The 13,708-nt window shown below is 39.8% G+C and overlaps 4 protein-coding genes across 5 annotated transcripts in view; 2 read left to right on the top strand and 2 right to left on the bottom strand.

Moving 5' to 3' along the window:
* Positions 1-773, top strand: part of LOC117480784 (aminoacyl tRNA synthase complex-interacting multifunctional protein 1-like) — a 5,557-nt gene extending 4,784 nt beyond the window's left edge. Inside the window, exon 7 of the mRNA XM_034128242.1 lies at positions 412-773. Within this exon, the coding sequence (XP_033984133.1) occupies positions 412-578 (167 nt within the window). The 3' untranslated portion in view covers positions 579-773. The remainder of the gene's footprint in view (positions 1-411) is intronic.
* Positions 628-2,520, bottom strand: LOC117480785 (GTPase IMAP family member GIMD1-like). Of its 2 annotated transcripts, none has more exons than XM_034128243.1 (4): positions 2,437-2,520; positions 2,016-2,178; positions 1,584-1,843; positions 628-1,471 (listed from the first exon to the last, which is right to left on the bottom strand). In XM_034128243.1, the coding sequence occupies exons 2-4, from the start codon at positions 2,176-2,178 to the stop codon at positions 1,196-1,198; spliced, it is 699 nt and encodes a 232-aa protein (XP_033984134.1). In that variant the 5' UTR covers positions 2,437-2,520; the 3' UTR covers positions 628-1,195. The 2 variants fall into 2 exon arrangements, with proteins under 2 accessions (XP_033984134.1, XP_033984135.1); XM_034128244.1 differs by having other exon boundaries at positions 2,472-2,496.
* Positions 2,521-5,981: 3,461 nt separating this feature from the next.
* Positions 5,982-7,629, bottom strand: LOC117480845 (dickkopf-related protein 2-like). The gene is made up of 4 exons (XM_034128328.1): positions 7,478-7,629; positions 7,175-7,331; positions 6,599-6,727; positions 5,982-6,412 (listed from the first exon to the last, which is right to left on the bottom strand). Exons 1-4 carry the CDS (start codon positions 7,619-7,621, stop codon positions 6,018-6,020), a joined length of 825 nt encoding a protein of 274 aa, XP_033984219.1. The 5' UTR covers positions 7,622-7,629; the 3' UTR covers positions 5,982-6,017.
* A 5,143-nt stretch (positions 7,630-12,772) lies between these two features.
* On the top strand, positions 12,773-13,504 carry LOC117480846 (calcium uniporter protein, mitochondrial-like; the record flags this gene model as incomplete). The annotated part of the gene is given in 2 exon segments (XM_034128329.1): positions 12,773-13,055; positions 13,450-13,504. Coding segments are annotated over 2 exon segments (190 nt in total), but the record flags the coding sequence as incomplete, so codon positions are not given.
* Positions 13,505-13,708: the final 204 nt, after the last annotated feature.

Below are 13,708 nucleotides of genomic sequence, written 5' to 3'. Positions count from 1 at the left end.
CTGATAAATGATTTGTCTATTGTTATATTTAATAAAGTGATGAAGAAAGTCAAAAACCGATCTCAAATGCAGGAACAGAGCTACTTCATCCTCAGAGGATAAAGAAGTTCTGCTTACAGTCTCTTCATTTTGCCCTCCTGAAATGTAAACCTAAACATATGTCTTTGTTAAATGTCTTTGTCTTTTTGTAAATATATTTAACATGTTCATACAAATGCACAACTTTTTACTGTGATATCTTGTTTTAATAGTTACTTTATAGTTATTTTATTTTTGCTGCTATTAACGCCTGAATTTTCCCAAGGGGGTAAATAAAGTTCCATCTTAAAAGGCAATCTGAGAATAAGACTATATGTTTTAAATGATTATATGATCATTTGACACGACAGTCATGACTCTATCTGTGTTCAGGTGAGCCGGACAAAGAGCTTCAGTCCAAACAGAGGCTTTGGGAGATTCTTCAGCCCGACCTGCAGGTGGACTCAAAGGGAGTCGCCAACTATAAAGGCTGTGGGTTCGAGGTGAAAGGAAAGGGTCTCTGCCGAGCCCCTTCCCTCACCAACTGCAACATCAAATAGATGAGATAAGGGGTCCTAACATACAGGGAAATACATGCTATAGACGTGATGTGAACCAGAGTTCTTTTATTGTGAAAAGCCAAGAATTAAACAATAAAAATCTGCTGCTGACAGCCACTTAGCTAGTAAGTAGCTAGTGCTGTTAGCTCACAAAAGTTGTATAAAGGTGTATTCATTAAAACACTTTGAACTAGTCATCTGTTTCCTTGGGTGTTTTATTTACCAGAAGAAAGGAAGGCCAGAAGAGAATAAGCCATGACGACTTTTTTCGGTTCCCAGTTTGTTGTTAAGATTAGGTGCTAAACTCACCGCCAGAAAACCAAAAACAAACAAATGTATTTTGTAATTGTATGTAGAAAATGGTCCTGATATGCCGCAGTCTTACGAAATTCTGATGTCACCAAAATGGGGTTTTCCATTGAATTTTGACTATACAAGATCTGTGACAACCAAATCTTAACAAATGAACAGTACTTGTATAGAAACAGGAGCATGAAACAATACCAAGGAGTACACAACTAGCGTAAATCTACAAACAAAGTTCACAACAGTCACATAACTTGACAAATAGACGGGAACAAGATCATTTTAAAAGCAAAAAAACATTAGTTTGTAGTTTAAAGTGAGACCTCCGTCCGGACGGTCAGCGCTGAGTGATGGTTCCTCGCTGAGAGGTTTAGCAGTCGGTCTCTTATCGGTCGTCCTCTGACTGACGGCCAATCACAGCTGTTCTCCACAAACGAGACTCCGCCTTCCACCTTTGCAGCCAGAGCTCTCAGCCAATCGGTGGTCTGCGTTAGGTAGTCTGACGGCTGAAGCCCCGCCTCCTTCAGGTGATCGGCGTGTGTGATAACGAGCAAAGCGTGACGACGCCATTCTGGACCGAAAAGAGTCTGAACGACAAAACCACAAAAAAACATGATAATCGTTACGGAGTGTGAGTGCGTGTGTGTGTGTGCGTGCGTGCGTGTGTGCGTGCGTGCGTGCGTGTGTGTGTGTGTGTACCTCCACATGCTCCTCCAGGTGTGTGTTGTCATGCATGTCAGCTCTCACGACGAGCACAAGTACGTGCACGCCCTCGGGGCAGAGCTCGTGCACGCTCTTAGGGCGGGGAAACGAAGGGGGCATGTCCAACACTCTCAACGTGAGGTCAGACTCCGCCCCCTTTCTCCTGAAATACCGTGGGAAATTCCGGCGTAGCAGCTGGTGCTCCGTCGTCATGGAAACGCCAGAAATACAGGTGCCGGTTTTGAATTCTTCACCACCTGCAACACAATTTTGTGTTGCAAAAACGAAAAAAGTTAACAAAAAGTGCACAAAGTGAGCAACAATATTAATTTATAGAATAAAAACATAAAATTAAATAAGTAAAATACAATAACATAACATGCGTTGATCATAAAGTTAGCTTGTGAGGGTTAAATAAAAACTACTGACCAATCAGAGCATTGCCCACAGAGCTCCTCCCACTCTGCCTTCCGCCTAGCAACAGAATGTTCAGGGCAAGCACGTTCTGCTCGCCGTCGTCGTGGCGACCCCATTTGCCGAGGATTCCGAAGGGGTTGTTGCCGTGACGATGGTGTTCCGTGACGAGAGACATCTAAGGAAAAGGTTTTAACTGAATCTTCGAAATAAAAGAACTAAATGATTGAAATCATTACTAAAATGAACTATTATTAAGTGTTAAAATTACTGCTTATAACAAAGGATCAGAACAACACACTCTATTTCACATTTGATGTTGTAGCTGTGAACAGTGTTTCATTTCTGATTGGACAGAAAACGTACGTTCATGTTGAAGAAGGCCACAACACATCTAAACTTGACGATTAACAGAATTAACAAAAGCGTCTCTTACCTGTGTTACCTTACCAAGAGAGGAAAAGTACTCACATTTCCTGGACTGATCGATATTGTAGTGCGTGTGTGTGTGTGTGTGTGTGTGTGTGTGTGTGTGTGTGTGTGTGTGTGTGTGTGTGTGTGTGTGTGTGTGTGTGTGTGTGTGTGTGTGTGTGTGTGTGTGTGTGTGTGTGTGTGTGTGGTTACTGGTTAAACAGTAACCAGTCCTACCCATCTTTCCCTCGCTCTGTGCTCTTATTAGGGCTGTAAAGACTGATAAACATCCCTGTCATTTAGATTTAAAGGGACAAGCACAGGGAACTGTATCATGTGTTTTTTTTACATCTAGACACCTTTTCATCTGCAGGATTGCAAAAACCAGCTAAAAGCCGTCACTTGCTGAATCCATGAAGCTGCTTGGCGTCACCGTTTACTCAACCCGTAGGAAACATGGACGGTGACATCAAGGAAACAAGGAAACACCGATGGCGATGACATATCAACAAGGAAGCTAGGGAACACGGATGGAAGAGTGAGTGTGTGTGTGTGTGTGTGTGTGTGTGTGTGTGTGTGTGTGTGTGTGTGTGTGTGTGTGTATATGTGTGTGTGTGTGTGTGTGTGTGTGTGTGTGTGTGTGTGTGTATGTGTGTGTGTGTGTGTGTGTGTGTGTTATCTTTATATCAATATAACTAAGGCCAGACAAAAGAGGGAACATTTGCACATTCAATTTGATTTGAAAAGCTTCTCTTTGAAGGTAAATCAAATAAAGGACATGAGCATATTGGTTTGTACATAAACAAACTTTCTGGAAAAACTGAATTGAAATGCCCGACATGAGATATCCTGGTGGCTACTTTGGGCTAGTTTTTGTTCCAAAATGACAATAAATGTGACTTGTACAAAGATATCCGTATCAGATTTACCATCTAAATTCAGCTTTAGTTAGTTAGCATTAAAGAACCGTATAAAATGGGATTTTTTTTTTATTTAAAATAACTCTTGTATGGCTCTGTAACTTATAGACTTTAATAGATGATAATATTTCAAATCAGATAATGCCCATTGGTAATAAGGTTTTTTTGTGTGCAGATTTCTATATATAAAACATCTGATTTCAACTGATTCAAACAAAGAAGAAAAGATAAGACCATCAGATACTTTAAAACTCATAACATTGGTAATATACAGCAGTATGTTCCTTTAGTGTCCTCTTTGTTTTTCATTACAGAATGAAGACGTCATCCTCCTGACGCATATTTAAATCAGGAGAGGGTTTGAATATCTGAGTGTGAGCTTTACCTCTGCGGTCATAAATAACTTTTATCTATACAAATTAGATCATTTCCTGGTTTCTCTGCAGGCTTGTGGGCATGCCTTTTCCTCTTCGTTAACCTTATCACTAAAAACAGTGCTGGAGAAAGACTGGGATACATGGGTCCGATCAGATGGAGGGGTTTCCAGCTTTAGATAGGAGAAGTTACACCAATATGTTAGGTAAATGGAAGATGAATTAAGGACAATGTTAACCTAGTTTAGGAGCAAAGACTTGAAACTTGGGAAAACAGCTAGCTTAGCACTGACAACGTTTGAAAAGATATCTACCAATTGCTTTAAAGTCACTAACTATCATGTTTAAATGGTATTTTCTTTGTTAAATGTTCATTAAAAACAGAACAATTAGTTGTTTTAAGTGTGGGAATTGTACGTCCTGTGCACCTGTCTGGGCCTTCTGTGTGTGTGTGTGTGTGTGTGTGTGTGTGTGTGTGTGTGTGTGTGTGTGTGTGTGTGTGTGTGTGTGTGTGTGTGTGTGTGTGTGTGTGAATCAATCTTTATTTTTTTCCCACTCTATCCAAGCTGCACATTTGGGGCAAGACACAATAAATAAAGCTTCTTCAGTTTGGGTCCGTATCACAGCTGATCAAGATGGCCGACAGATTCTCTGCTCAGAGGGCCTTCAAATGATTCTGGAAGAGAGAGAACCATTTGATGATGATGTAGAGGAAGAGGAAGAGGTTTCAGTCTGACAGTGAATTTGAAGACCCACGAACACTGCAGAGTAACAACATGAACACCACACAGGGGTTAGAGGAAGTTGAAGTGCTAGCATCCAACTGGCAGAACGTAACGGGGTCAAAATCTCTATTTTCAACCGAGAGCCGATTGTTTTTTAATTCAACATAATTAGAATATAATACTTTGTAAAACAGACTGATCTTTTATCAAAATACTTTCCTAAAAATCAACATTATTTTGACATTCGTGAGTTAGCGTCGCGTCTGTTTACATCTACACAACTCTCTGAGAGAAAGACTAACATACAAATCTATGTTTACTAAACTATTTTGGTAAATGTAATAAAGTATTTTCATTTGAGACACTTTTGATATCTTAAAGGCTTAATCTAGAGATCCAAGTTTGTCCCGAAAACAAAGCACACAAACATATTTTAGGTGACCAATCCTTTTAATCATAACAACACAGATTTCCACAGCAAGCGGGGGAAATTAACCCGACCAATAGAAACATCTCTCTCTCACAACAATAGTGCAACCGATCCCAACTTCTGCAGAAACCTCAGGCCTTTAATGTTTTGGCGGCAAAAGTTTGGGTTTTAACGAGGCCACATTTCACAGATTTGGGATGTGAACGAGTTTCTATCGACTGAAACTTCAGAATTTGGCTAATCTCAGTAGCTTTTTGGGCTAATAGCTAAAGATCCTCTGTTCATCAGAATAACATTAAAGCTAACAAACATATTTCTACATATGTATGTCTTTGTATTTGTATATTACTTTGGTAATAATAGCAGAGCATGGACAGAGAATTGAAGATTGAAGTTCAATTTTTCCTTTGAGAAATATAGTTGAATTGCAATTGTAAGATAGCAAGTGGCAAATCTCCCACATTCACGATACATTAAGAAAGTCTCTGGAAAGGAAAAAGATCATTGTACATTTTTGAGTTTGCTGTTTTTTGCAGACTTTTCTCCATTTGTGAAACATCATTGGATATATTTAATTAAATATCTTAATAAATAAGTTACTTTTAGCAGTGCAATTTAGGACTTTTCTTCAGTATTTAGTCTAAGAAAGCCATTCAATAAAATCTTACTGAAATAAGTTATCCATCTTGCCTTTACCTCAAATCAAGACCATTTCTGTAGAGGGTTTTTTCAAAATAACAGCTCGTATGTTGGTCTTTAAAACCTACATGACAAAAGACATGTATTAGGTTTTCCATATCAATGTTGTTCCTGTTGGTGAAGGTGAAGACAAACTGGATTTCAAAGCAGTTTCTGCTCGTCTAGACAGAAGAGCAGGAAACCAGATCTGAACCACAAAGAGTTTCACTCCCGCCTGACAGGAAGCTCGTTAGCATTGAGATACTGGAGGTGTGTGCGTGTGTGTGTGTGTGTGTGTGTGTGTGTGTGTGTCTGTGTGTGTGTGTGTGTGTGTGTGTGTGTGTGTGTGTGTGTGTGTGTGTGTGTGTGTGTGTGTGTGTGTGTGTGTGTGTGGGGGAAAGTAAAGAGACTCTGGCCTCAGTTTGTCTCTAGTCTCTCTGGCCATCCTTCATTTTGTATCTTCTCCAATCTGTCATTTCTTATCGTTTCTGGCACACGTGAAGTCGTGTTTTCGCCACGCCTGGAGATGCCGACGCTAACTTTCCTGCAGAAGAGGACAAAAGTGAAGTGTGGGGGGAGGAGTGAAGAGAAGAAGACGCCGCAAACTTTGAGTTCTCCACCGCCGCCATGAGTGAAGATGATGGCGATGATGATGGAGGTTTGGCGTCGGGGTCTCGCAGCGTCCGGCAGCTAAGTCCGTCCCCACACGGGCAGCGTTGGAACAGCTCCAGCCCGTGGTTGCCCTTCCGCCGGTGTCGTGTGCAAACCTGTCCCCCCCGCAACACCGGCTTACAGATTCGGGTCCAGAAGTGACGGGCGCAACACGACGCCTCGGAACAATCTGAGGAGCGGACGCACGGGTCGCCCACCTGACCTGCACGCATGGACATAATGAATTAGATCATAATAATAATACATTGAATTTTTATAGCGCTTTTCGTAATGCTCAAAGACGCTTTACATAAATCAGAACATTTAAAACACTCATTTAAAAGCAAAGATAATAAAACACTATAACAATAAAAGAGAATGTGATGAATTAAAAGTGAAAGAATGTCACCTTTACTGGAGGACCCTTTGGGCTCCATCCGCCTCCTCTTCCTCCAGCCTCTCTTCTTGGACAGAGTACTCATCTCTCCATCGGGGGTCGTCTGAGACACAAAGCTGCCCTCGTCTGGAACGCAGATATCTGAGGGAGGGACGAGCGTTTACAACGAATAGACGGAACAAAATGAACGCAGAAAATGTGCTAAATTGTTGAACTAATAAAAAGGAATAAAAGGAAAATCATTTCTAGTAATCAGCATGAGCATAATGAAAAAGATTGATTTTAAAGCATTGTTTCGCAATAATGCAATGTGTTCATTGGGCATTAGACATTTTAATGACACTTGAAACCCCTTCTTGTGCGGCTCTTATTTTTTTAGCAGATACTGAGACATTCTGCCTCGAATCATTTTTAAACAGTAAATAAAACTTGCAGCTCGTAATTCTGACTCTCTTATCATCTCAGTGTCACTTTTCTGACTTTCTTACAGGATATAAAACACACAAGACATTCATATATCACTAAAACATGACAAAGATATGACAGTAAAAGTTCAAAAAGTATATATAATATATATATTAATCTTACTGTTGCTGCAGCTGTTTCCAGGACAACACATGCCATCTCTATGGCAACGCCTCTTCCTCCTGCGGCAGGTCTGGCAGCGGGAGTGGGCGGGGCCTTTGGTGGGGGCGTGGCAGTAGCTGCCCTCGCGGCACTCCAGGTCGCTCATGCACTGATACAGCTGCACAGACACACACAGAAACATTTATTATAATGTAAAGTACCGTTACTTTATTATAATGGACCGTACTGTTACTGTCTGATAATCTCTTCCCGCCTCCAATGTTCCATCACCTCAAAGATAATGCCATGACGTCACACACTCACCGTCAGGTCCAGACTGGGCTCCCACGTGCTCCTGTTCACCGGCAGCGCGTGCCCCTCCCGCAGGATCACCGTGCGGATGGAGTTCAGTCTGACACGAGACTCCCCTCCGTGCGAACACGTCACAAACACGAGCGCGAGACTCATCAGCACCGAGTGAGGGTGCATGACTGCTGAGGGGGCAGAAAAACAAATAAATTAGAAGAACTCACAAAAATGTTATAAACGTTACAAATAATTATAACATTTGTAAAATAAGCCTCAGAAATAACAGTGTTTCACTTCTTCAATAAAACATCACACTGAAAACGAAAAAAAGGTTTTACTTTGAAACTAATTCCTAAAACTCGTAAAGTAATCCTATAAATTAAAACAATATCCTCAGTACAAACCACAAGGCGAAGCTTCCATCTTAAATGTCCTTTGCATTATTTAACTTGGGTTAAATACAGATATGTTTAAGAAACTTTACAGAATGTATAAATAGCTGTCATTTTAAAATATTACAAGCAGGTAAAAACACACATTGATGAATCCTACCTGTTGCTTTCAGGGAGAAGTTCCTTTTCTCTAAATCACAAATAATCCCGGTTTGTTGAGTGAAATCCCACTTCCGGTGTTATTCTGCTGCCTCCAGACTCTCAGGTGCTGCTGGTCTGTCTGCAGGACTTCAGGTGAACTGGTCCCGGATCCTCGTGCACTTTATATCTGCTCACAGGTGTACCCCAGCTCCGCCCCCCCCCCCCCCCCCCCCCCCCTCCCGTGCAAGCATCGATACCTGCAGCCATCGATACAGAGAGAGAGAGAGAGAGAGAGAGAGAGAGAGAGAGAGAGGGAGAGAGGGGAGAGAGAGAGGTGTCTCTACATGAAGCCTCTGTAGTGCAATGAGGATATTTATGTATTTACATGTAACTGGGAAACATGCAGCCTACATTATTTAAGATAGATGCAGTCGAGTCTCTTATAGTGTATTATAACTGTATCACCAGGTAGGTTGACACGAACGAGGAATTTGACTTGGTGTCGTGGTGCATACATTAAAGTAAAACCAGAATTACAAAAACAGATAGAAAACTAATTTAAGAAATCTATAATAACATGTAAACATATAGTAAAATATAACAGTATTTACATTGAAATAGGATTGGCTGTAACAAACACATTCCCAGTCTGGCATCAACAAAGTAAATCTAATGTATTCTGATGATGTCATGATGACTAGAGGAAGAAGTACTCAGATGTTAAAGTCAAAGTAGAGTATATCTTAAAAAATGCAGTTAATTTGAACTTTATATATAATAATAATAATAATCTGTTATATATGTTTATAGACAATCTTTCTGCGCTAACTATTTGTATGTGTGTGTAAAAAGATATTCTCCAAATTGTTTCAAAAAATTTAAAATATCTCCTTCTGCAGAAAATGTAAATACTCAGAATCAGAATCAGTGAAAGTACCTCAAAACTATTCTGAAGTGTATACTCACAGTATTTCATTAAATGTACTTGGTTACAGAAAGGTGATTCACACACACACACACACACACACACACACACACACACACACACACACACACACACACACACACACACACACACACACACACACACACATTTTACATATTCTTTATCTTGATGATAAATACCCTGTCGACCTTTCAGTCTTTATGGTTTAACCTTTCCGCGCTCACATACAAATATGGAGCGTGTTTTAATATTTGATCAAATCAGGGCTGCTCCATCTGTCATCAAAGATAGAGTCTAATATGTGAGAGGCTCGTGGAAAGGTTATTTAATTTACCTTATCTCAGGTAGAGAGAATAAAACTGCTTCCTGTTGGGCTTTTTTATCATTATTTATTTATTTATGTTTCACTTTCTTTCTTTCTTTCTTATGTTTTTATTTAAATATGCATGCATTGCTTCATTTATTTAGACATCGTTTTTTAAATGATTTACGTTTTGCTTCATGTATTTACTAACATATTACCTTGTGTAAATTAATGTATTATTATTTGTAATTAATTAATTTATCTATGTTTTCATTTACTTATGTATCACTTCATATATTTATTTTCCTATTTCCCAATAATTTTACTTAATTCTCTATATCTACGCACACACACACACACACACACACACACACACACACGCACGCACGCACGCACGCACGCACGCACGCACGCACACACACACACACACCACACACACACACACACACACACACTCACTCTTCCATCCGTGTTCCCTAGCTTCCTTGTTGATATGTCATCGCCATCGGTGTTTCCTTGTTTCCTTGATGTCACCGTCCATGTTTCCTACGGGTAAAGTAAACGGTGACGCCAAGCAGCTTCATGGATTCACACACACACACACACACACACACACACACACACACACACACACACACACACACACACACACACACACACACACACACACACTTGAGTTTCTGTATCAGATGCACAGAATGAAACATCGCCCTCTTGAGGTCACACCTGGAACTGCAGCTCCCCCATTCAGAAAAACTGTTACAATTTTAAAATTGAGTAAAAATACAAAAGTTTAAGCATGTACTTTATGTACCAAAAGTGACTCATCATGCAGAATAATATATATTATAGTATTATATCTTGTTGATGCATTAATGTGTGCGTTACTTTAATATTGCAGCTGCGAAAAGGGGAAGTTTGCGGCGAGCGACATAACAGAGAGAAGTGAGGGTGAAATCAGGGTAAGTGCTCGATCTGAGAGACGAACAGGAAACCAGAGACAGGAAGCCGTGTCTGTGAGGAGCTTCAACTCTTTACTTTGCATTACTAATATACTACAATTACTAATATACTATAATTACTACTATACTATAATTACTACTATACTATAATTACTACTATACTATAAATGAACTTCCCTTTTAAGAATTAAAAACTAGCTCCATCTCTACAAGCGGCAGCCTTAATGTGATGAACACATTCATGCATTAGTTTTAATACGATACTTACTATTTAACATCATAAGTACTTTGCTTTTGGCACTAAGGCTTTCTTAGATCACTGCACGTTTTTCTACACTGTGGTATTGCTTATGGTTAATGTAAAAGATAACAAATAGATGCAGAGAAGAGATGCGATATGTCCAGAAACAGATGCAAAACAGATGCGGGGCAAAACGAGACTATAAATGTCCAAAAAGAAACGCAAAGCAACCAAAACAGATGCAAAACAACCAAAAACAGACAGAATATGATCCTATAGAAATGCAAAATGACGGTGAAAAAACACAAACAACCAAACAAGAATGCTTTAGAACCAAAAAGCTTCAAAATATGACCAAAAACACAAACAAAAAGAGATTAAATATGACGATGAAATATGATGAAGAAAAGCTGCTCTCTGCTGGGCTGGAGACTCTTTTGACTACTTCCTGTATATCTACTTCCTGTGCGCCTCTTTAAACGAGGCTGCTCACTGATGGGTTGGGGTCGAATAGTCCATTTGCTTAAGAACCTTCCTAACGGAGTGAAATGACCCGGAAGTCCCTCAGTGGCAGCCATGATAAGTGCCGTTCGAATTCTCTAAATGAAAGGAAAGGAGGTTTCAAACTTCCTTTATAACCTCCTTTAGCTTAGGAACCACTGGACCTCCCTAACCTAAAGGAGAGGAGAAAATGCTGCCCCACAATGCCTTGCGGCCGCAGCATTTGCCGTCACCCAACAGTCGGCCGTTCACGGAAACAACCGATTATGAACGAGAAATGATATCATGAAAGTTACGGTGCTTATTAAGCATTTTAAAACGTATGTGGTAAGTTGCCAAAGTGCTTTGTTTTGAACGTTCATCAGTATTATAATCAAAGAGAGAAATATGAACGTTAGTTTTTACTGAAATGATCAAATAAAGTCAACATTTCACAGTCTTTACTGAGCTGTGTGGGGTTTGTTCAACTTTTAAAAGATGTTTGAATGGTGATATACACAGTGATAGATGTTAAGGACTAACGTTTATAATAAATACATTTGTATTGATTTGAAGATCTTTTCATACAATCATACGTATTGGGATCATTTGTATTAATGTGGACCGGAGGGAGAGGGTGATGAGCATAAGTTTCACTTTCCTTTTTTATTTCAATTCCAACTTTGGTCATGAAGAATATGTTTCTCTGTTGTCCCCGTTCATAAAGCATAAAGCATAACAGCATCAGAGCACGGTGCAGAGTCTCTAGATGAGTTTACAGTAGTCCCTCGTTCTTATTATACATCCATGTTGTAGTCCGCTGTATAGAAAACTGTAGTTTCCATAGTTTCCCCACAGCAGCAGGCGCACATTTATGACCTCCGCTGGCGCATCATAAACACGTCGGATAGTGAAAGTGCAGTCGGATTCTCTAAAGTACCGCAGTCTCTTCTCCTAAGTCCTTTTGAATTCTCCTATCCACTATCCCTTAACCCCATGACGTTTCACTCCGAGGTCAAGGAATAGACGATAGGGTTAGAATTTAGGAGCTGATATTTGGACTATTCGACTGCAACCCTGGTCTGGTTTGAGTACAGAAAGCTGAAGTCATGACATCACTTCCTGTCTAACGTCTGTTCCTCAAGCTCAATGCAAACTCTCATTCAGTATTTCTTCAATATGTATATCTGCAGAAATCAAGCGCTATCTAAGAGTTTACTCTATGTATTTTAGGACAAATGAACTCCCCTATAGCAGCAATTATAAAAAGCTGAAACTGTTGTGAGTTGTAGAAGAAATATAATGTAATAAAAACAGTTTCCGTGCAAAATGACCAGCGCAGCAGAGTTGCATACCTATTTCATCGTAACGTACTTTTATCCATTTTGATGAGAAATCTCTTCTAAAGTACATTTTTCATATGTTTTGTTTTGATTTCTGTTGTATAAAAGCTAACATGACACCTATATATAGCGCGAGATAAGCTTTGTTAGCAAAGACAAAGGGAATTAAATGAGGTTTTGGCAAATTTCTTGCACTGTACTGACAGTTACGCCCCCTCAAATTGTTTAAAAAGACGTTGTATAGGGAAATAAATGAAACACTAATTAGCTTATATTTCTCCTTTTATGTCTTTATATAAAATAGTCGTGGTTGGGTTTCAGTTGAAGCTGGCATTGTTAAACGTGAGAAAAATGCGTTTAGAAACATTCAATAACGCAAACAAATAGACATTAGATTAAATGTTAGGCAATGCAAATGAATCAGGAAGTGTTTCCACACCTTCAAAACCTTTTCACTTGTTCTGTAAGCATGTACTGTCTTTAATCTACTGTTAGACGACAGTTCTTGACTTCCGTTTGACTTCCGTTTCTCACTTCCTGTACGGTGAACCGTTTCCTGCCACAGAGCCACGTTTTTTTTTACAGTGCACTGCAGTCAGAGCGAGGCAGGAGAGGGTTAACTTCTCTGAAGCTCTTGCCGCTGCTTTGTATGAAACCTGTCTCCACTCGCCTCGCATACCTCAGCCTCGAGGTGTCGGCTGGTTCTCTGAGCAGAAGCTTCACATCTGTCACAGCCATGTTTGTCTCCAGATTTCTCTGCAGAGCGAGACACCGAATCAACACAGTGAGTTGAACTTATTGTAAAGTTTAATAGCTTTCTGACATCAAGTATACATTTAAGGACGACAAAGTTTAGGGACTCTTCCTCCGTTATCTGCTCAGATACCTTTAAACAAAACAACTGTATCAGGAACTACTTTAACTGCATACTATTACTACTAATGCTGTATTATGCAACTTCCTTTGTTACAACTACAAGTATTTCAACATCAAAGCATCTCTGAAAGTATTCATTCTTCTGCAACGACCCGTCATGTAGTCAGGCTTCCTCTTTTCCTCGGCTCCATTGTTTCTGCTGCCACACCTTTTGTATCTAGAAACACATCTGCCACATCATTGCTTAGATATTTGCATGATTGTGCAACTGAAGAAAATATAATAATGTATGTCTCTCTCAGTGTGGTCCGGTGTGGTGTGTCGCCTCCAGGTTCAGCACTCAACCTCCAGCTAAAGGTAAACAAGTCCCTCAAACAGCAACCTGTCAACTATCCTACTTTTAAACAAGATCCAGTCACTATCTGATGCATTCAAATGATATATTTGTTGGTGATAAGTGACCGTACATCTGTGACAGTATATGGTACAAACATACCTTTCGGATTTTTAATTACCCATTCCATTTTCGCCTATAATTAATGTGTATTTAAGTGTATACAT

Source organism: Trematomus bernacchii, unplaced genomic scaffold (genome assembly GCF_902827165.1).
Source record: "Trematomus bernacchii unplaced genomic scaffold, fTreBer1.1, whole genome shotgun sequence".
NCBI lineage: Eukaryota > Metazoa > Chordata > Actinopteri > Perciformes > Nototheniidae > Trematomus > Trematomus bernacchii.
Note: the sequence above shows the minus strand (reverse complement) of the source record. Positions and strands in the feature narration are given on the sequence as shown.